Raw genomic sequence first — 21,097 nt, forward strand, 5'->3', positions numbered from 1 at the left:
CCTTCCTTCCTTCCTTCCTTCCTTCCTTCCTTCCTTCCTTCCTTCCTACCTCCCTTTCTCCCTTTCTCCCTTTCTTTCTTCCTTCCTCCCTCCCTCCCTCCTTCCTTCCTTCCTTCCTCATTGCATGGCTTGCAGGATCTTAGTTCCCCAACCAGAGATCGAACCCGGGCCCTGGCAGTGAAAGCACCAAGTCCTAACCACTGGACTGCCAGGGAATCCCCTGGAGGACAGTGCTTTATTCTGCACTGTTCTCTCTTGGGTAGAGAGAGACTCTAAGGAAAGTTTATTTTTCCAGGTCATAGCTTCCAACTAGGGTCAAAAAGTGGCTCAAAGGCTAAGTGGGATGGAATGATTTGGCAGTTCTGTATCTACCTGGTGGGTAGACTTGCTTTGGAAAAAGCAGTCAGTTGTTATTTATTTATTTATTTGGTTGCACCAGGTATTAGTTGCAGCAGGCGTGCTCCTTAGTTGTGGCTTGCCGGCTCCTTAGTTGCGGCACATGTGCTCCTTAGTTGTGGTTGGTGGGCTTTTTAGTTGCAGCATGTGTGGGATCTAGTTCCCTGACCAGGGATTGAACCCGGACCGTCTGCATTGGGAGCGTGGAGTCTTAACCACTGTGCCCCCTGGGAAGTGCCTCAGTTGTTCTCTTGATCCTTGGTTTCAGAGGATGTCATTAGCTTGGAGATAGTTTGCTGTATATGGGATTGACTTCTGTAAAATGTCCCTCCAGCCAAGCGTCTAAGGCAGATGCATGGATGGCCTGCTCTGAAGTTCTAGTTGCTAGTTCAGAGTTTAGATTTTTGTCCCACAAAGTGGAAAAATTGGGAGAATAAATATTGAAATGACTGTGTATTCTCAATGGAATAATACTACACGACTGTTAAAAAGACTAGGGCAGCCGTCTCTGCCCTGACATGGACATATCTCCATGGTAGTTTCATGGACAATGCCAGGTTCACAACAGTGTGGATAGCCTGTATTCATTTAGGGAAACAAAATTTCCCTAATTCTAAAAAGCATTGTTCTTTTTCAAATTTAATATCTCTGAAGTCAGCATGTATTTTGCATTTCTAGCCTTCCCCTGAGCATCGGCAGTAATGTAGTTGCGATTGCCTTGTGTGGGCACGAACTGGGCTGTCCTTCCGCCTGGCACGATGGGACCGCTGCAGCCCTTGGATGTTTCCATCCACAAACCAGTGAAGGGCCATTTGAGGAAAATATGAGTCAAGTTGGTGTCGGAAACCTTTCTTTGACATCTTCTGGTCACGCCAAGAAAGCATCGGCATCAAAACTTGGGAATGGGTGTCTGGTTTGGGAGAAAAATCTCAGAGATGATAGTGGAGCACTCTTTTAAGCAGTGCTGTATTGCTAGCAGTCTTTTTTCTTTTCTTTTTTTAAAAATAAATTAATTTTATTTATTTGTTTTTGGCCGCGTTGAATCTTCGTTGCTGTGTGTGGGCTTTCTCTAGTTGTGAGCCAGGGGGGGCTACTCGTTGTGCTGTGTGAGCTTCTCATTGCAGTAGCTTCTCTTGCTGGGGAGCACAGGCTCTAGGCACGCGGACTTCAGTAGTTGTGGCACACAGGCTCAGTAATTGTGGCTCGTGGGCTCTAGAGCACAGGCTCAGAAGTTGTGGTGCATGGGCTTAGTTGCTCCGCAGCATGTGGGATCTTCCCGGACCAGGGCTTGAACCTGTGTCCCCTGCATCGGCAGGTGGATTCTTTTTTTTTTTTTTTTTTTTTGCGGTACGCGGGCCTCTCACTGTTGTGGCCTCTCCCGTTGCGGAGCACAGGCTCCGGACGCGCAGGCTCAGCGGCCATGGCTCATGGGCCCAGCCGCTCCACGGCATGTGGGATCTTCCCGGACCAGGGCACGAACCCATGTCCCCTGCATCGGTAGGCGGACTCTCAACCACTGCGCCACCAGGGAAGCCCGGCAGGTGGATTCTTAACCACTGCACCACCAGGGAAGTCCCTCAGAAATATTTTTCTTAATGACACTAAAAATAACGGTACACCTTATAATTTATTTTTCCTAGATTCAATTAAAGGTGACTCCCTTCCATAAAACCTCAGTGGGGATGGAAGAACAGTAGTTATGTAGGCCTGTTTTAGAATAAATCATTGAAAAGCGGTCATTTTGAGGGAATGTGCTAAAGGAAGTAATCACCCCTGGTCACCCCTCTTCCTGCCCAACTATGTTGGGTGTATTATTCAGAGGTTTTAAATCTGAATTTGTGCGCTTGGTTTAAGGAATCAGAAAAGGTACATCAGGCCCCTGTTTAGTTCAGAGCATGAATTTCAACCTCGCAGTAACCATGCTTGGGGAGGATGATTGGCAACTTAAATTTGCATAATGGCACCTTTACACTGGTTCAAGAGGAGTCTACTCTGGCCTTCCTTCAGCCGTGCCCCTGCATACAGGGCGAAGAGCCCACAGACCAAGTCACTTGCTCACCTGTGGCCATGGAGCCCATGCCTCTGCACTTAGGCATCACACTTCATGCACCAGGATCCCAGAATTCCCTGCCCCCAATGCCAAGGTGGAGCCCACTTCCAGATCCTGCACTGGCCGCTTCTCTGGTTTATCCTCCCAAGGGCAAACTGGGCTGTCAGTATGCACCCCTGGGCTTGAAGGATGGCCAAGGGTGTGACCGCAAACGTGTGGTGTGTAAAAGAAAAATTTTGCGCCAGACACTTGTTAAAAACAGCAAGATAGATTTCATTCAAGTTTCTGTAATAGAGGAGAGAGACTTCGTATAGAACTGAGCTCAACTCCCAGTCCAGCAAAGACAGCTGGGGACCAGCAAGCAGTGAGGGGGTCAGCAGAGGGAAAATTACTAAGAGGATATCAAGGGCAGGATGATTCTTGCTAAACTGGCTTAACAGGATTCTTTGTTTTTTTTCTTTTTTTAAATTATATATTTATTTATTTTTGGCTGCGTTGGGTCTTCGTTGCTGCGTGCGGGCTTTCTCTAGTTGCGGTGAGTGGGGGTTACTCTTCGTTGCGGTGCACGGGCTTCTCATTGCGGTGGCTTGTCTTGTTGTGGAGCACAGGCTCTAGGTGCGTGGGCTTCAGTAGTTGTGGCACGTGGGCTCAGTAGTTGTGGCTCACGGGCTCTAGAGCGCAGGCTCAATAGTTGTGGTGCACGAGCTCAGCTGCTCTGCAGCATGTGGGATCTTCCCGGACCTGGGCTTGAACCCACGTCCCCTGCATTGGCAGGCGGATTCTTAACCACTGCGCCACCAGGGAAGGCCACAGGATTCTTGCTAAAGGCAGCCAGGGGACTGAGCCGTCAAGTGTCGGGGGTGAGGAACTTGGTCAGACGTCAAGGTGGGGCATTCTCCCTAGACCAACATAGCCGGATTCCCTGCTGAAACTGGGCTCTGCAGGCCAGGGAGGTGGCCAGCCGAGCTTGCGGCGTAGTGAGCAGAGGACGCAGGACAGAACTTGGACTCGCAGAACGAGGTGTCTGCGTCCCTGTGCGCAGGGTCCGCACGGTGTGGGAGAGAGCCAGGGGTGGAAGGAATGGGGGACAGGCACACCTGCATTCTAGCGTGGAACTTGCAGGGGTCTGAGAGTTCTGAATGGAACCTGCCCTTCAGCTGCAGATTCCTTTGAGGGCCATGAAAGGTGGGGCGGAGGTTGTCTGGTGGGGACTGGTTGTCTGGTTTCAGTGGTGGAGAAACCTTAGAGACAACACACCGAAGAGCTTCAGGAGGCAGCTGGACAGTGGGGACAGACAGGGCAAGACCCTGAGGAGGGAGAGCAAGTGGGTGTTTCCCCTGTGGTGTCTTGAGCGAATGGAGGGGAAGGTTTGAGGGATTAGGTGTGGGTGAGCCAACAAGTGCGGAAGAATCCTCTCCCTCCTCTTCTCACCCCATGCCAGGCTCCAAAGAGAATCATGGTTTGTGGCAGAGAATGATGTTAATTTTGAATAGATGTTATCCACATTTGGTGTGAACCATTGCTTTGCACATTTAAAAGCGTCATGAATCTATATGTATGTAAAGGTAGAAGGGTAAAACATTTAGCAGCGTGTTAGATTGATTTATAGCCTTCAAATGTTCAGGCCTATGGTGGGCGGGACTCTCTTTGTACTCCTGCCTCTGGCCCTGCGCTGTTAGGAAGGGGACTGCAAAGTTATTGACTGGCCCTCAGCATGGGTTCAGTAAGGGGGCTTGAGAAATTTCCACGCCCAGGGGTAGAATGGACAGATGCCTAGTTGAACACGTATACTTGAGAGAGGACCACATGACGTAGAATTGATTAAGCGGCAAGTAAAAGGACTCATGAACAGAGAAGATGGGAGAAGAGGGAAGAATATGGGTCTAGAAGTTAGGACTCCTGCCAGAGCCCCTCTGAATTGGCTAGAGCCAGGCTGTCTGCAGAGGTGCCTGTGTGGCATTTTTAGTTAACCCTCAGAACCTTAGAGAAAATAGATGACCTGGTGGGGCTGTGTGGGTTGGTTAAGAAAAGTCACGTGAAATGGCTTTAAAAGTAGCAATGAATTATGCAAATGATAATATCATGAGGCAGCCCCTTGGCCTAGATTGTTTTTCCTCCAAAGTTTTAGATTCCTCTACCGGGGTATTTTTGTGGGATCACATTTTATGGGAAAATACCATTTTACAGTAGAGGTTCTTTTTAGAAACAGGTGACCTCTGGGGGACATTGTGTGGGAGCATTTCTTTTTTCTGAGTGAAGGTGCGCCTCTTCCCAAGTGGGCTGGGTTTAAGCTGGGTAATATTTCTGTGAGTGTCTTGGGAGTGCCAAGAGTAAGTTATTCAACAGAATCAGCATTGTAGTGGGGCCAGTGATCTCTCTGGTCCTTTACCATTAGCCAGTCTGAAAACTCTGGTCCCCACCAGGGATCTTTAACTCCAGGTACATGACTCAAACTCAATTTTCTTCATAGAGTGGGGTTAATAATATGTGTTACCTTCTGCTTCTACCAGTTTGTGTGGGAACCATAAAAGAAGAGTATATGCCCCTGCAGAAGAAAGGGAGCACATAAACATATCATAAAGGATGGTCACTCCTCTGCTTCTCTGCCATTTCAGATTCAGTCCCCATCGTCAGCAATCTGACATCGTTCGCCAGCATTAATTTTATTCCATTTGTGCTCCAAGTTGCAATTCCCTTTACAGTGCACTTTAGTGCTTAAGATCTCTCTGTCAGCTGTTAAAGGAACGAATGAAATTGTCAGTATTCAGTAAACACAAAATAACCCAGAGAAACGAAAGTTTAAATCTGAAGTTGTTAAATGTAAGAGCCAGTGAAGATGGCTGTATAAAACTACTGAACCAATCATACGCAAGTTAGTCACATTTTTATGGATTTATCATAGTTTAACTGATTTTCATTTCTTTAAAGACCCCAGTTCCAACTCTTGTTATAGTGGGCATTGCCCTGGAGTCAGAGCTAGATAACTCAGCTGGTTCCTGAGCCACATCTGATACCTTTCAGAAACTGCTCAATATCACCACTCACATTCTAGGTCGTGATATCCTCAAAGAAGTATTTTAGGTCTGTTATGGCTCTAATTTTAGAATTCTGAAGTGTTTGCCATCTGAAGCTCTAAGTTTAGGAGAGGAGCTTGCTGGGCAAAATGACATACGTTTTTTAATCTTCCTCAGGGAATTTTAGTTTGGAAGAAAAACCTGTTTTAATGTGATCGTGTGTGTGTGTGTGTGTGTGTGTGTGTGTGTATCTTAGGGAAGTAACTAGGAAATACTTTTTAAAGTAGCAAATAATGGGAAATGTTTCTGGAAAGTTAGGTCCCTTAAACTTTCCTCTCTATTAAAGAGGCATTCCCCCACTATTAAAGATAGTCCCACTCCTACAAACGAAACAGAATTCAGATGTATGAGAACCTCAAGCTCTCATTTTTAAAAAACTGTGTTTGTTTTTAGGGCACGAATATAAATAAATGTTTCTTGCTTAGATTCTGCAGGCTTTTTTTTCTACTACAGATTGCACATTTGAGGGACCTTATGCTCTTCTCTCCTTCTTCCCAACATCAAAGTTCCAGTAGCAACTTGGCTGAATGAGCCTGGAAGCCTCGCCTCTAGTTATAATGAATGAAAAGCTCATTATAACTGGTACCAGTTTCAAGTCTCATTCCTATTACCAACACACAGACCTAGATATTGGCCCTGAAAAGGTCTCGACAGCCATTTTTAGTTCCTCTTATAATACTTCACTGATGTAGCCAAACACTGATGAAAGGCAGGCCCTCTCCATTCTCTGAAGCACTGGAGGTAGGCTTTGTGTCTTTCTGCTCTGCATTTTGGATCTTTGCCATGGCAACCACAGGGTAAGGCAGCTTAAGAATCACCCATGTGCCAGATAACAGCGGCAGACAGCCACTCGTGTGGCCGTCTCAAGGCAGCTTAAGAATCACCCATGTACCAGATAACAGCGGCAGACAGCCACTCGTGTGGCCTGTGGCACAGGCCAGATCCCCCTGTTAATTCTAGACCCACATTAGTTTTAACCGTATTCCCTGCAGTCTCTAATCTTACATCTGGATCCCTGCCTCTGACTCCTATGGGTTGGACTCTGGTTCTTCCTGTCCCAGGCAGATGGCCTTGATTCTCTGCTCTGCCTTTGGTGGAAGCTTTATGTTCTAACTCAAATTTATGGGCTCAGTTCCCATTGTTGGCCACTTGGCCAGCCTAGAACCTTTATGAGCAGCAGCTAGTTCCGTGTGATAAATTGCTTTTCCTCTCAAGTTCTCTTTCATGTCTTCATGTTTGGCTATTAACCATTACTGACCATCCAGCTCTGCATGCCATTACATTTCAGGTGTGTGGATGAAATTCTTTTTTGATGCTAAAGGTCCAATGTAGCAAATGCCAAGTAAACAAATATGTGACCATTTTTAGATGTTAGTCTTTCATTCCTGATCACTGAGAAATGAAAGCCTGTTATCAAGACAGTAGTATGTACTTTCTTCAGCAGTTTCTATGGGCTCAGTATATGTCTTCCAGCATAATTTTATTTGGTTTCTTTTTAACATCTTTATTGGAGTATGATTGCTTTACAATGGTGTGTTAGTTTCTGCTTTATAACAAAGTGAATCAGTTACACATATACATATGTTCCCATATCTCCTCCCTCTTCCGTCTCCCTCCCTCCCACCCTCCCTATCCCACCCCTCTAGGTGGTCACAAAGCACCGAGCTGATCTCCCTGTGCTATGCGGCTGCTTCTCACTAGCTATCAGTTTTACGTTTGGTAATGTATATATGTCCATGCCACTCTCTCACTTCGTCCCAGCTTACCCTTCCCCCTCCCCATATCCTCAAGTCCATTCTCTAGTAGGTCTGTGTCTTTATTCCCGTCTTACCCCTAGATTCTTCATGACCTTTTTTTTTATTATTATTCTTAGATTCCATATATATGTGTTAGCATACGGTATTTATTTTTCTCTTTCTGACTTACTTCACTCTGTATGACAGACTCTAGGTCCATCCACTTCACTACAAATATCTCAATTTCGTTTCTTTGCTGAGTAATACTCCATTGTATATATGTGCCACATCTTCTTTATCCATTCATCCGATGATGGACACTTAGGTTGCTTCCATGTCCTGGCTATTGTAAATAGTGCTGCAGTGAACATTGTGGTACATGACTCTTTTTGAATTATGGTTTTCTCAGGGTATATGCCCAGTAGTGGGATTGCTGGGTCATATGGTAGTTCTATTTTTTGTTTTTTAAGGAACCTCCATACTGTTCTCCAAACCTTTCTTGATTAACTGATTCCTCACTGATGTACTGTTGGCATTAAAGAGTATATATTTATTTGAGAGAGTGTGCACTGGCATTAAATAATTAATCTTTATGAATTCTACCAGAGAATATGTTTTATTATGCTGGAAGAATTTATTTGGTGTGCTTTTCCCCAGTGGATGCTAGAAGATGGATTTTTGTATGTGTGCCATTTTCTTATATTTAAAAAATCAAATCACAGGGCCAAAAAATCATCAGTGTCTGGAACACCTTAGAAATTCTGTATTACGTATTGTGATAATTGTCTTAATTCTTCTTTCTCAGTTATAGACATAACTTTTTCCTGATTGGGTCTCCACGCACACAGTCAGGAAACAATGGCTTACCATATCCATCATTTCTGTCTGCACATTATCATGTTTCAAAGATTTCCCCAATTAATCTTGTGGGAGCTGGAATCACTCATAACTGTAATCCTGTTATGCCTTCTTTATTCCTTGATGTGCTTGTTAATTCGTGTTCATCCTGTAGCAGTCTGTAACATAGTGCTGTTATCAGCTCTTAAGTCTTTAAAAGCCTCTTGTCTACCATTTTTACTAAGGTTGATTCGCTGCGCTTTGTTGAAATTGATCATTTTGGATTTAAAAAAAATATTATTTTCCTGTATATTTGTTCTGGCTACTTTTGCATGATTTCACTTTTTTTCAGTTAATCAATCTGCCAAGCAGGTTGCTTTCCCCTTTTTTAGCTTCCTTTCTCTCTGGTTTTTTTTTTTTTTTTTTTTTTTTTTTCTTCTGCCTGCTCTTTCTCCTTTTTTTTTTCTTTTTTCTTTTTGTTTTTTTTTTTTTTTTTTTTTTTTTTGCGGTACGCCGGCCTCTCACTGTTGTGGCCTCTCCCGTTGCGGAGCACAGGCTCCGGACTGCAGGCTCAGCGGCATGGCTCACGGGCCTAGCCGCTCTGCTGCATGTGGGATCTTCCCGGACCGGGGCACGAACCCATGTCCCTTGTATCGGCAGGCGGACTCTCAACCACTGCGCCACCAGGGAAGCCCGCTTTTTCTTTTTAAAGAACTCTCTATCTCTTCATTTCTCCTTCCCTCTCTTAGGCAATGCCTCTGGAAGAAAAGCCAGGAGGCAGTGGAATAAATTCTTTAGAATCAGGATAGACACTTCTCCCATTTCCCTTTTCATAAAATGAGAGAGGGGGTCCCTTTCCTTGATGATTCTCTCCCTGAGCAGTTTCTAGGGTGAAAGCTTCATGACTGACTGCCAGGCATTTTGCAGACACCGTAATTTGCTACTTATTTATAGCCTCAAACTCCTCTGTATACTAATCTTACCAGGTGGACTCAAACTTAAACCCCAGAGTTCTTTGGACACACTACATTGTCTTTTCTTCTCCTAGGTACTGACTTTAACATAGATAGCTTACCTCTGCCTCGGAAAGCCCATCACGACTGGGCCCTTTTTCACGAAGAGTCTCCGAAAAACAATTATAAGCTCTTTCACCAGCCAGTCATCACCTTGTTCAACTACACGGCCACCTTCAGCCGGCATTCCCACCTGCCACTAACTACCCAGTACCTGGAGGGCACAGAAGTCCTGAAGTCACTCCGATACCTGGTCCCCTTGCAGTCCAAAAACCACCTTCGGAAAAGCCTCGCTCCTCTGGTGTACGTACAGTCTGACTGTGACCCACCCTCAGACAGAGACAGCTACGTTCGAGAGCTGATGACGTACATCGAGGTCGATTCTTACGGCGAGTGTTTGCGAAACAAAGCTCTCCCTCAGCAGCTGAACGGTCCAGCCTCTATGGACGCTGGTGACTTTTATAGGATCCTTGCCCAGTATAAGTTTATCCTTGCTTTCGAGAATGCGGTTTGCGATGACTACGTCACTGAGAAGTTCTGGAGACCTCTGAAACTGGGGGTCGTTCCTGTGTATTACGGATCACCCAGCATCGCAGACTGGCTTCCAAGTAATAGAAGTGCTATCCTGGTATCAGAATTTTCTCACCCTAGAGAACTGGCAAGTTACATCAGACAGCTGGATCACGACGACAGACTGTACCAGGCCTACATAGAATGGAAGCTGAAGGGTGAGATCTCGAATCAGCGACTTCTCACTGCTCTCAGGGAACGGAAATGGGGGGTGCAGGACATCAAGCAGGACAACTACATCGACGCATTTGAGTGTATGGTGTGCACCAAGGTGTGGGATAACATTAGGCTCCAGGAAAAGGTAAGCAAATCCAGGCTTGGCAGAGAGGTGCTGGGATGGCCGTCTTGATGTTCTCTGCTGCTCTGCATTATCCTGTTGCAGCTGCCCCATCACTGGTCCTCACTTCTATCAGAGAGGCCAGGCTCCGAGGCAAGGATGACTATTTCATTTCTATTCTTCGAGGACTGTCATGTAGTTTACCAGTCCTGTCCCTCTTCCTGAAGGCCTTACATTCTCCTTTATTGTTTCTTCTGGAGGATAATATACTGCAGGTGCTGGGCAGTAATACAAGGAAGCTGCAGGGGAAGGAGAAGGCCCAAAAATTTAAAATATGGAAAGTTCTGAATCTCATCCACATGGTCAGTCCTTTAACCTCTCCATCAAGGCTGTGGTTTGTGCCAGACCCCTTATGCTCATGCCCCATGGACTGCCATTTTGAAACTTATTTTCATTTCATATACACACTCAATTAACCTCTCTCTCTCTGTCTCTTTCTGTCTCTCTCTCTCTCTCACTTCCGGTCACTCCCTGATTGTTGCTCTTTCTGTGTGTGGTACACACACATGCTTATTAATATAAAGAGAATATTCAAATAATGTTGGGGATAACCCTTAAAAGACTTCTTTTTCTTAAATTATTAAAATTAAAGTTCTTAGTAACATCTTCAAATTCTAGATGCTCTTTTTTTTTAATTAATTAATTTATTTTTATTTTTTGGCTGCATTGGGTCTTCGTTGCTGCGCGTGGGCTTCCTCTAGTTGCAGGGAGCAGGAGCTACTCTTCGTGGCGGTGCGTGGGCTTCTCATTGTGGCGGCTTCTCTTGTTGCAGAGCACGGGCTCTAGACACGTGGGCTCAGTAGTTGTGGCACGTGGGCTCAGTAGTTGTGGCTCGCAAGCTCTAGAGCGCAGGCTTGGTAGTTGTGGCGCACGGGCTTAGTTGCTCCGCGGCATGTGGGATCTTCCTGGACCAGGGCTCGAATCCGTGTCCCCTGCATTGGCAGGCGGTTTCTTAACCACTGCACCACCAGGGAAGCCCTCTAGATGCTCTTAATGTTTATTTGCTTACTTTATTATTTATGACAGGAATGGTTCCACTTTGTAGAGAAGCGAATTCATTAAAATGAAACTTGTTGAAAGAAAAAGATTACTTTCAACTATCTTTGAAATCTAAAAAAAAGTGAGATGGCCCTACTTGGCTGTCACGCATCATTTCCTTGACTCCCATATACACATAACGTTTTATCTAAATTCTCTGAAGGCAGACAATTTTGTTAAATATTTAAATGTTTATTTTAGCTAGCATAGAAATTTCAGGCCAAACATAAACCTAAATAGTGTGTGGAATTATTTTAATGTATTGAACACATACTGTATGAGGCTTTCATGTGCTAAATATGTATATGCTTAGACAAATTTAAAATATGTGAAACATTATTTTCCTAATTTTAATAATGATGAGAATTTAAATTATTTTATCTGGTTTCTTATAATAAAGTTTTATTCATAAAATCTTTATTTTAAGCTGAACGTCTTGGTCAGCAACAGGAACACTAAATATTACATCATTCTTCTCAGGGAATGCATCCTGATTTCCAGTGACTTCCTTTATGACCTAATTTATAGGGCCACCTTACAGCAAAAACCAAAAGACACACACACACACACACACACACACACACACACATACACACATACACATGCCGCTGCAAAAAACACATGAGAAAGTAGAGACCACATTAATTGCCCATGCTATACCAATGATTGACTCTGAAAATATATCAAGGCAGAAAACAGAACTTCTGAGGATGAAGGTTTGCCTGGGCTCATTTTCACGATCCTTTTCCATGTTGGAGATTATATTCACAGAAAACTGAAAGAAGCACACAAACCCTAACTGCTCCCGCATCTCACAGAAACCCTATTGGGGTGATTACTGGGGACTGGAAAAGAGGGTATAGTGACATTGGGGAATAGCTTTTTCAAAGATATAGGAGGATACATACATTCGTGCATTTCCCACGGAACCAACTGTCTGGTTGTGGTATTTCAGAGTGCCGGAAGGTGGTGTAGTTGAATGCCCTTCTCTCTGGAGTCTTTGAGGAGAAACAGAGTAAGCTGTCCTCCAGCATGCTCTCATTCCTCCCAGAGAGGTGGTCAGTGGAGGTGACTGGAAGGCTTTGCTTGCATTTCAGAGAACTTGGTACAATTCTCAAACGCAAATGTGCTCATTATTGAAAAGCAGAACAAAACATACCATGAAAGTAAATTAAAGGGTATTAGGCCAGCTGTTTTCATTTGTGTTTATAAGATTTGTTACAGCTTATATATATGGTATGCCTTAAAATAAGCTATGTAAATGTTTCTTCACTTTTTCTCTTTCAGACAAATAAAAGATGAAAGAAATAATTTGATCTCCTCAACTCGATTATTTTTTATCTTACAATTGATAGTAGTTTAAATCATGGTATTTAGATGTACAAAACACTATTAGAATATTCAATGCATTTCCCCTTCCTCTATTCTGCTTCCTCCATTCTGCTTCCTCCTCTCATAAACGTACAAACCTAGTATATTAGTTATCTACTGCTGTTTAAACAGTAGTGCCACAAACTTAGCGGCTTAAAACAACAAACTTTTGTTATTTCACAGTCTCTGTGGGTTAGGATTCTGGTCATGGCTTACCTGGGTTCTCTGGAAGGCTGCAATCAAAGTGTCAGTCAGGGCTGGGTTCTCATCTAGAGGCTTAACTGGGGACAGGTCTGCTTTCAAACTCACATGCTTGTTGGCAGATTCAGTTTCTTGAGGTTGTAGGACTGAGGGCTTCAGTTTCCTGCTGGCTGTAGGCTGTAGGTTGCCCTCAGCTCCTAGAGGCCACCCACAGTTCCCTGTCCTGTGCTTCCCCCACATGGCTGCTTGCTTCCTTAAAGCCAGCAAGGGAGGGGGAGATGCCAAGACCAGTGCTACAGTCTCATGAGTGTAACCACATACATGTAATCACATACATCCTCTCACCTTTGTCATATTCTATTGGCTAGAGGCAAGTGACAAGTAACACCCACAGTCGAGGGGAGGGGATAACATAAGGGCATGAATACCAGGAGGTGTGGATATCATGGGGCCATCTTGAATCTGTTCCTTACACCTAGCGAATCTGAGTGGGCTTATTCTCGGTGTCGTTCGCTTGATTTATGTAGGGGAAAGTCTTTCAGTATTGAAGAGACCAACCCAGGAGTTAATGTTAGTTAAAGAACATTTATTGATACATTATCCTGTCCTCAAAGAGGCTATAATAGGGGAGACAACATGGAATAACCAGGAATATAACTTTACAGAATTGGGATAAACTTAAAACAATTAGCTTTATTGAGGTATAATTGATGTACAATAAACTGCGTATATTTAAAGTTTACAGTTGGATTAGTTATTACATGTGCAAACGCCTGTGAAACCATCACTTCAGTCAAGATGACAGACATTTCTATTCTCCCCTAAACGTTTCCTCATGTCTGTTTGTAATCTATCCCTTTTCCACCCGCTTCTTCAGGCAACCACTCATCTGCTTTTTGTCACTTTTGACAAAGAAGCCAAGGCAGTTTTCTAGAATTTTGTATAAATGGAATCATGTAGTGTGTATTCTTTTGTGTCTGGCTTCTTTCATCCTGCATGATAATGTTGACGTTTATCCACAATTCTGTGTGTATCAAGAGTCCATTTCTCTATATTGCTGAAGTTTGGATATACGAAAATTTGCTTATCCACACGCCTGTTTCCAGTTTTTGACTGTTACAAATAAAGCTGCTGTGAACATTCATGTACAGATCTTTGTATGGATATATGCTTTCACTTCTCTTCCGTAAATACCTAGGAGTGGATTGGCTAGGTCATATGGTAGATGTACGTTTAACATTTTGAGAAACGACTAATTTATTTTCTAGAGTTTCTCCATCTTACATTCCTGCCAGCATTGTATGAGAGTACATTCATTCACAGTTGGTGTGTGGTCAGTCTTCTAATTTTTGCCTTTCTATTGGGCGTATAGTGTATCTCACTGCGGTTTAATTTACATTTTCTTAATAACTAACGATGTTGAATATCTTTTAATGGCTTATTTGCTGTCAATATCTTCTTTTGTGATATATCTCTTTAAGTCTTTTGCTCATTTTTTAAAAACTGCGTTGTTTGACTTGTTATTCTTGACTTGTAAGAATTCTTTATATACTGTGAATACAAGTCATTTGTCAATTATAAAATTAACAAATGTTTTCTTCCAGTCTGTGGGTTGTCTTTTCATTTTCTTAATAGTGTCTACAGAAATGTAGAGTTTTTAATTTTGATGAGTCCAACTCATAAATTTTTTCTTTTATAGCTTGTGCTTTTTGTGGCTTGTTTAAAAAAATCTTTGTCTAACCCAGGGTCTCTAAGATTTGCTTCTGTTTTCTTCTAGAAGTTTTGTTGTTTTAACTTTTACATTTAGGTCTATGATCCACTTAGAGTTAATTTTTGTGTTGTGGTATAATGTAAGAGTTGAGGTTTGTTTATTTGGATATCCAATTGTATCAGCCTCATTTTCTGGAAAGATTATTCTTTCCTGATTGAATTACCTTGGCATCTTTTTAAAAAATCAATTGGCCATATATGCATGGGTCAGTTTCTGTGCTGATCAGAATATATCTATATTTGAGTACTGTTGCTTTATAATAAGTCTTGAAATGAGGTAGTGTTAATCTTCCAACTTTGTTCTTTTTCAAAATTATTTTAACTATTTTCGGTCTTTTGCTTTTCCACATAAATTTTAGATTCATTTTGTCAGTTTCTACAGAAATCCTTGATGGGATTTTCATTGGGATTTTGTTGAATCTATATGTCAATTTGGGGAGAATTGACAACAATATAGAGACATTTAATCAATAAGCATGATATATCTGTTCATTTATTTAGGTCTTCTTTAATTTCTTTAAACAGTATTTTGTAGTTTCTGGTGTACAAGTTTTATAACTCTTTGGACAAATTTATCCCTAAGAAGTTCACATTTTTGGATACCACAGTAAGTGGTATTTTTTTTAAAAAAACCTTTATTTTCCAATTGTTTGTTGCTAATATATAGAAATAAAATTGATTTTGTATGTTTGACCTCGTATACTGCAACCTTGTTAAACTCACTGATTAGTTCTGGTATCTTTTTTTTTTTTTTTTTTTGAATTCCTAGGACTTTTCTATGTAAACGATCATGTCATTTACAAATAAAGACAATTTTACTCTTCCCCTGTCCCCCTCAATCTGTCTTTTACTTCTTCCTTTTTCCTCTACTACACTGACTAGGCATACGCTATGATGGGATTTATGACGGGCCCATCATATCTGCCCCCACATTTAATTTACCTTTCTGACCACTGACAGAGAGAGGCCACAGCAGTGAGAGGCTCGCGTACCGCAAAAAAAAAAAAAAAAGTCATCCAATAGGCATACCTCAGGTCAAAATTTTTCTTCTTAAAGATTAAATATGATGTTCTAAGTAGCTTGGATGATCTTTTGAAGTTAGAATTATAAATAAGGTATGAAAATGGAGAGGATTTCTAAGAAAAAGGAATTATGCAGTATGCCATGCTTCTAAAAGGCAAGACAATTTAGAGATTTCCTATTTGTATTTTTTTTTTTTTTTTTTTTTTTTGTGGTACACGGGCCTGTCACTGTTGTGGCCTCTCCCGTTGCGGAGCACAGGCTCCGGACGCGCAGGCTCAGCGGTCATGGCTCACGGGCCTAGCCGCTCCATGGCATGTGGGATCTTCCCAGACTGGGGCACGAACCCATGTCCCCTATATCGGCAGGCGGACTCTCAACCACTGTGCCACCAGGGAAGCCCTCCTATTTGTATTTAAAATATACAAAGCATAAATGGTGGTGTGGGAAGACGGAGAGTTAACGTCTCCTCACAACTAGGGGGCCTGCTGGCTGCTGGTGGGAGACTCTGATGCCCAGGGAGATGGGGAGGAACCCCAAAATGAACTGGTAGGACACAGGGGGATTGAGGGGGTAGGAGAAGTGGAGGCCAGACAGGATCAGTGCCCTTGAGGCTGGGGAGATCAGGAGAGGCAGGCAGGAGGGACTCTCCGGGAAGAGCGAGAGAGGAGCGGAGGGCAATCGCCTGGCCCACTTGCGCTGGGGAGCCTGCTGAGCTCCCAAGCTGGCACCCACCCTCCAAAGCCTCATCCAGTCCTCATGGGTCCTGGGGGCATAGGAGGGAGGCCAGGGAGATCAGGAGAGGCAGGCGGGAGGAGACATCTGGGAGGAGCGGGAGAGGATAGGAGGGCGATTGCCCCACCCACTTTAGCCAAGGAAGCTTGCTGGGCTCCCAGGTGAGGTCCCCCGCCCTCTGAGACCAGGGGTGGGGAACACACCTGGGCCCCTTCTGTTTCTTGAGCCTAAGCCCCACCTCCCACAGCCCCCAGGGCCTTTTCCAGCCCTGTGGGTCCTGAGCATAGGCCCCGCCCACCACCCAAACCTCACCCTTGCTTATGCCCTGCCCTCCACAGCCAAGGCTTTTCTCCCCCCGTTTTTTTGTTTTTTTCTTTTCTCTCCTCCTCTTTTTTACTATTGTGGTACTGATGTACCTTCCGGTTGTTGATTCATCTATATGTTTATTTTTATATTCTTCCTAACATATCTGTAAGTTTCCTAGTCTAATTTTATTTTTTACTTTGTTACTTTATTTATTTATTTATTTATCATTTTGCTGCCCAGATGGCTTGCGGGACCTTGGTTCACGAGCCGGGGGTCGGGCCTAAGCTCCTGCAGTGGGAGCTCCGAGTCCAAACCACTGGACTAACAGAGAACCTCAGACCCCAGGGAATATTCATCACAGTGAAGTCTCATGGAGTTCCTCATCTCAGCGCCAAGACCCAGCTCTACCTAATAACCTACAAACTCCAGTGTTGGAAGCCTCAGGCCAAACAACCAGTAAGACAGGAACACAGTCCCACTCATTAAAATAAAAGAAAAAAGAATTAGATGACAAAAAAAAATGTCACAGATGAAGGAGCAAGGTAAAAACCTACAAGACCAAATAAATGAAGAGGAAATAGGCAATCTACCTGAAAAAGAATTCAGAGTAATGATAGTAAAGAAGATCCGGAATCTCGGAAATAGAATGGAGGCACGGATTGAGAAAATTCAAAAAATGTTTAACAATGATCTAGAAGAACTAAAGAACAAACAAACAGAGATGAACAACACAATAACTGAAATGAAAAATACACTAGAAGGAATCAATAACAGAATAACTGAGGAAGAACAGATAAGTGAGCTGGAAGACAAAATGGTGGAAATAACTGCCAAGGAGCAGAAAAAAGAAAAAAGAATGAAAAGAATTGAAGACAGTCTCAGAGACCTCTGGGACAACAATAAACTCACCAACGTTCGAATTATAGGGGTCCCAGAAGAAGAAGAGAAAAAGAGAGATCTGAGGAAATATTTGAAGAGATTATAGTTGAAAACTTCCCTAACATGAGAAAGGAAATAATCACCCAAGTCCAGGAAGAGCAGAGAGTCCCATACAGGATAAACCCAAGGAAAAACACACCAACACACATATTAATCAAACTAACAAAAGTTAAATTCAAAGAAAAAATATTGATAACAACAAGGGAAAAACAAAAAATAACATACAAAGGAACCCCCATAAGGTTAACAGCTGATTTTTCAGCAGAAACTCTGCAGGCCAGAAGGAAGTGGCAGGACATATTTAAAGTAATGAAAGAGAAAAACCTACAACCAAGATTACTTTACCCAGCAAGGATCTCATTCAGATTCGTTGGAGAAGTCAAAAGCTTTTCAGACAAGCAAAAGCTAAGAGAATTCAGCACCACAAAACCAGCTTTACAACAAATGCTAAAGGAACTTCTCTAAGTGGGAAACACAAGAGAAAAAAAAGACCCACAAAAACAAACCCAAAACAATTAAGAAAATGGTAATAGGAACATGCATATCGATAATCACCTTGAATGTAGATGGATTAAATGCCCCAACAAAAAGACACAGACTGGCTGAATGGATACAAAAACAAGACCCACATATATGCTGTCTACAAGAGACCCACTTCAGACCTAGGGACACATACAGACTGAAAATGAAGGGATGGAAAAAGATATTCCATGCAAATGGAAATCACAAGAAAGCTGGAGTAGCAATACTCATATCAGATAAAATAGACTTTAAAATAAAGACTCTTACAAGAGATAAGGAGGGGCACTACATAATGATCAAAGGATCAATCCAAGAAGAAGCTATAACAATTATAAATGTTTATGCACACAACATAGGAGCACCTCAATACATGCTAACAACCATAAACGGAGAAATCAACAGTAACACAATAATAGTAGGGGACTTTAACACCCCACTTACACCAATGGACAGATCATCCAAACAGAAAATAAATAAGGAAACAAAAGCTTTAAGTGACACAATAGAGCAGATAGATCTAATCGATATTTATAGAACATTCCACCTAAAAGTGGCAGAATACACTTTCTTCTCAAGTGCACATGGAACATTCTCCAGGATAGATCACATCTTGGGTCACAAATCAAGCCTCAGAAAATTTAATAAAATTGAAATCATATCAAGCATCTTTTCTGACCACAATGCTATGAGCTTGGAAATCAATTACAGGAAAAAAACTGTAAAAAACACAAATACATGGAGGCTAAACAGTGCACTACTAAATAACTAAGAGATCACTGAAGAAATCAAAGAAGAAGTAAAAAAATACTTAGAAACAAATGATAATGAAAACATGATGACCCAAAACCTATGGGACACAGCAAAAGCAGTTCTAAGAGGGCAGTTTATAGCAATACAGTCTCACCTCAAGAAACAAGAAAAACCTCAAATAAACAATCAAACCCTACACTTAAAACAATTAGAGAAAGAAGAACAAAGAAAACCCAAAGTCAGTAGAATGAAAGAAATCATAAAGATCAGAGCAGAAATAAATGAAATAGAAATGAAGAAAACAATAGCAAAGATCAATAAAAATAAAAGCTGGTTCTTAGAGAAGATAAACAAAATTGACAAACCCTTAGCCAGACTCATCAAGAAAAAAAGGGAGAGGATGCAAATCAATAAAATTAGAAATGAAAAAAAATCACAACTGACACTGCAGAAATACAGAGGGTTATAAGAGACTACTACAAACAACTATATGCCAATAAAATGGAAAACCACAAAGAAATGGACAAAGTCTTGGAAAGGTACAATTTTCCAAGACTGAACCAGGACGAATTAGAAAATATAAACAGACCTATCACAAGTAATGACATTGGAACTGTAATGAAAACTCTTGCAACAAACAAGTGTCCAGGACCAGATAGCTTCACAGGTGAATTCTATCAAACATTTAGAGAAGAGCTAACACCAATCAATCTCAAACTCTTCCAAAAAATTGCAGAGGGAGAAACACTCCCAAATTCATTCTACGAAGCCACCATCACCCTGATACCCAAACCAGACAAAGATATCACAAAAGAAGAAAATTATAGACCAATATCACTGATGAACATAGATGCAAAAGTCCTGAACAAAATACTAGCAAACAGAATCCAACAGCACATTAAAAGGATCATACAAAATGATCAAGTGGGGTTTATCCCAGTGTTGCAGGGATTCTTCAGTATACACAAATCAATCAATATGATACACCGTATTAACAAATTAAGGATAAAAAACATATGATCCTCTCAGTAAATGCAGAAAAAGCTTTTGACAAAATTCAACACCCATTTATGATAAAAACTCTCCAGAAAATAGGCATAGAGGGAACCTACCTCAACATAATAAAGGCCGTATATGACAAATCCACCGCAAGCATCATACTCAGTGGTGAAAAACTGAAAGCATTTCCTCTAAGATCAGGAACAAGACAAAGATGTCCACTCTCGCCACTCTTATTAAACATAGTTTTGGAAGTCCTAGCCACAGAAAACAGAGAAGAAAAAGAAATAAAAGGAATACAAATAGGAAAAGAAGAAGTAAAACTGTCACTGTTTGCTGATGACATGATACTATACGTAGAGAATCCGAAAGATGCCACCAGAAAACTACTAGAACTAATCAGTGAATTTGGTAAGTTTGCAGGATACAGAATTAATGCACAGAAATCTCTGGCATTCCTATACACCAACAATGAAAAATCAGAAAGAGAAATTAAGGAAACACTCCCATTTACCATTGCAACAAAAAGAATAAAATACCTAGGAATAATCCTGTCTAAGGAGGCAATAGACTTGTACTCAGAAAACTATAAAACATTGATGAAAGAAATCAAAGATGACATAAACAGATGGAGAGATATACCATGTTCTTGGATTGGAAGAATCAATATTGTGAAAATGACTATAGTACCCAAAGCTATCTACAGATTCAGTGCAATCCCTATCAAACTACCAATGGCATTCTTCATAGAATTAGAACAAAACATTTTACAATTTGTATGGAAACACACAAGACCCCGAATAGCCAAAGTAATCTTGAGAAAGAAAAACGGATTTGGAGGAATCAGGCTCCCCGACTTCAAACTGTACCACAAAGTTACAGTAATCAAGACAGTATGGTACTGACACAAAAACAGAAATATAGATCAATGGTACAGAATAGAATGCCCAGAGTTAAACCCACGCACATATGGGCACCTAATTTACGACAAAGGAGGCAATAACATACAATGGAGAAAAGACAAGCCTCTTCAATAAGTGGTGCTGGGAAAACTGGACAGCTACATGTAAAAGAATGAAATTAGAATACTACCTAACACCATACACAAAAATAAACTCCAAATGGATTAAAGACTCAAGTTCTGAACACTATAAAACTCTTAGAGGAAAACATAGGAAAAACACTCTTTGACATAAACCACAGGAAAATCTTTTTTGACCCCCCTCCTTGAGTAATGGAAATAAAAACAAAAATAAACAAATGGGACTTAATTAAACTTAAAAGCTTTTGCACAGCAAAGGAAACCATAAACAAGACAAAAAGACAACCCTCAGAATGGGAGAATATATTTGCAAACGAAGCAACTGACACAGGATTAATCTCCAAAATATACAAAAAGCTCATAGAGCTCAATATCAAAAAAACAAACAATC

At 41.8% G+C, this 21,097-nt stretch overlaps 1 protein-coding gene across 17 annotated transcripts in view; it reads left to right on the forward strand.

The window, feature by feature from the left end:
- The window catches only part of FUT10 (fucosyltransferase 10), a 293,328-nt gene that overhangs the window by 65,957 nt on the left and 206,274 nt on the right, over nucleotides 1-21,097 (forward strand). For all 17 annotated transcript variants that reach the window (XR_003794123.1, XR_003794124.1, XR_003794122.1 and 14 more), the window contains one exon: nucleotides 9,142-9,977. Coding sequence is in view for 8 of the 17 variants with exons in the window: in XM_029226185.1 (XP_029082018.1) it covers nucleotides 9,142-9,977 (836 nt within the window). In the remaining 9 variants the exon portion in view is untranslated. The remainder of the gene's footprint in view (nucleotides 1-9,141; nucleotides 9,978-21,097) is intronic.

This window comes from Monodon monoceros, unplaced genomic scaffold (genome assembly GCF_005190385.1).
Source record: "Monodon monoceros isolate NGI ecotype Baffin Bay Population unplaced genomic scaffold, NGI_Narwhal_1 Super_Scaffold_17, whole genome shotgun sequence".
NCBI lineage: Eukaryota > Metazoa > Chordata > Mammalia > Artiodactyla > Monodontidae > Monodon > Monodon monoceros.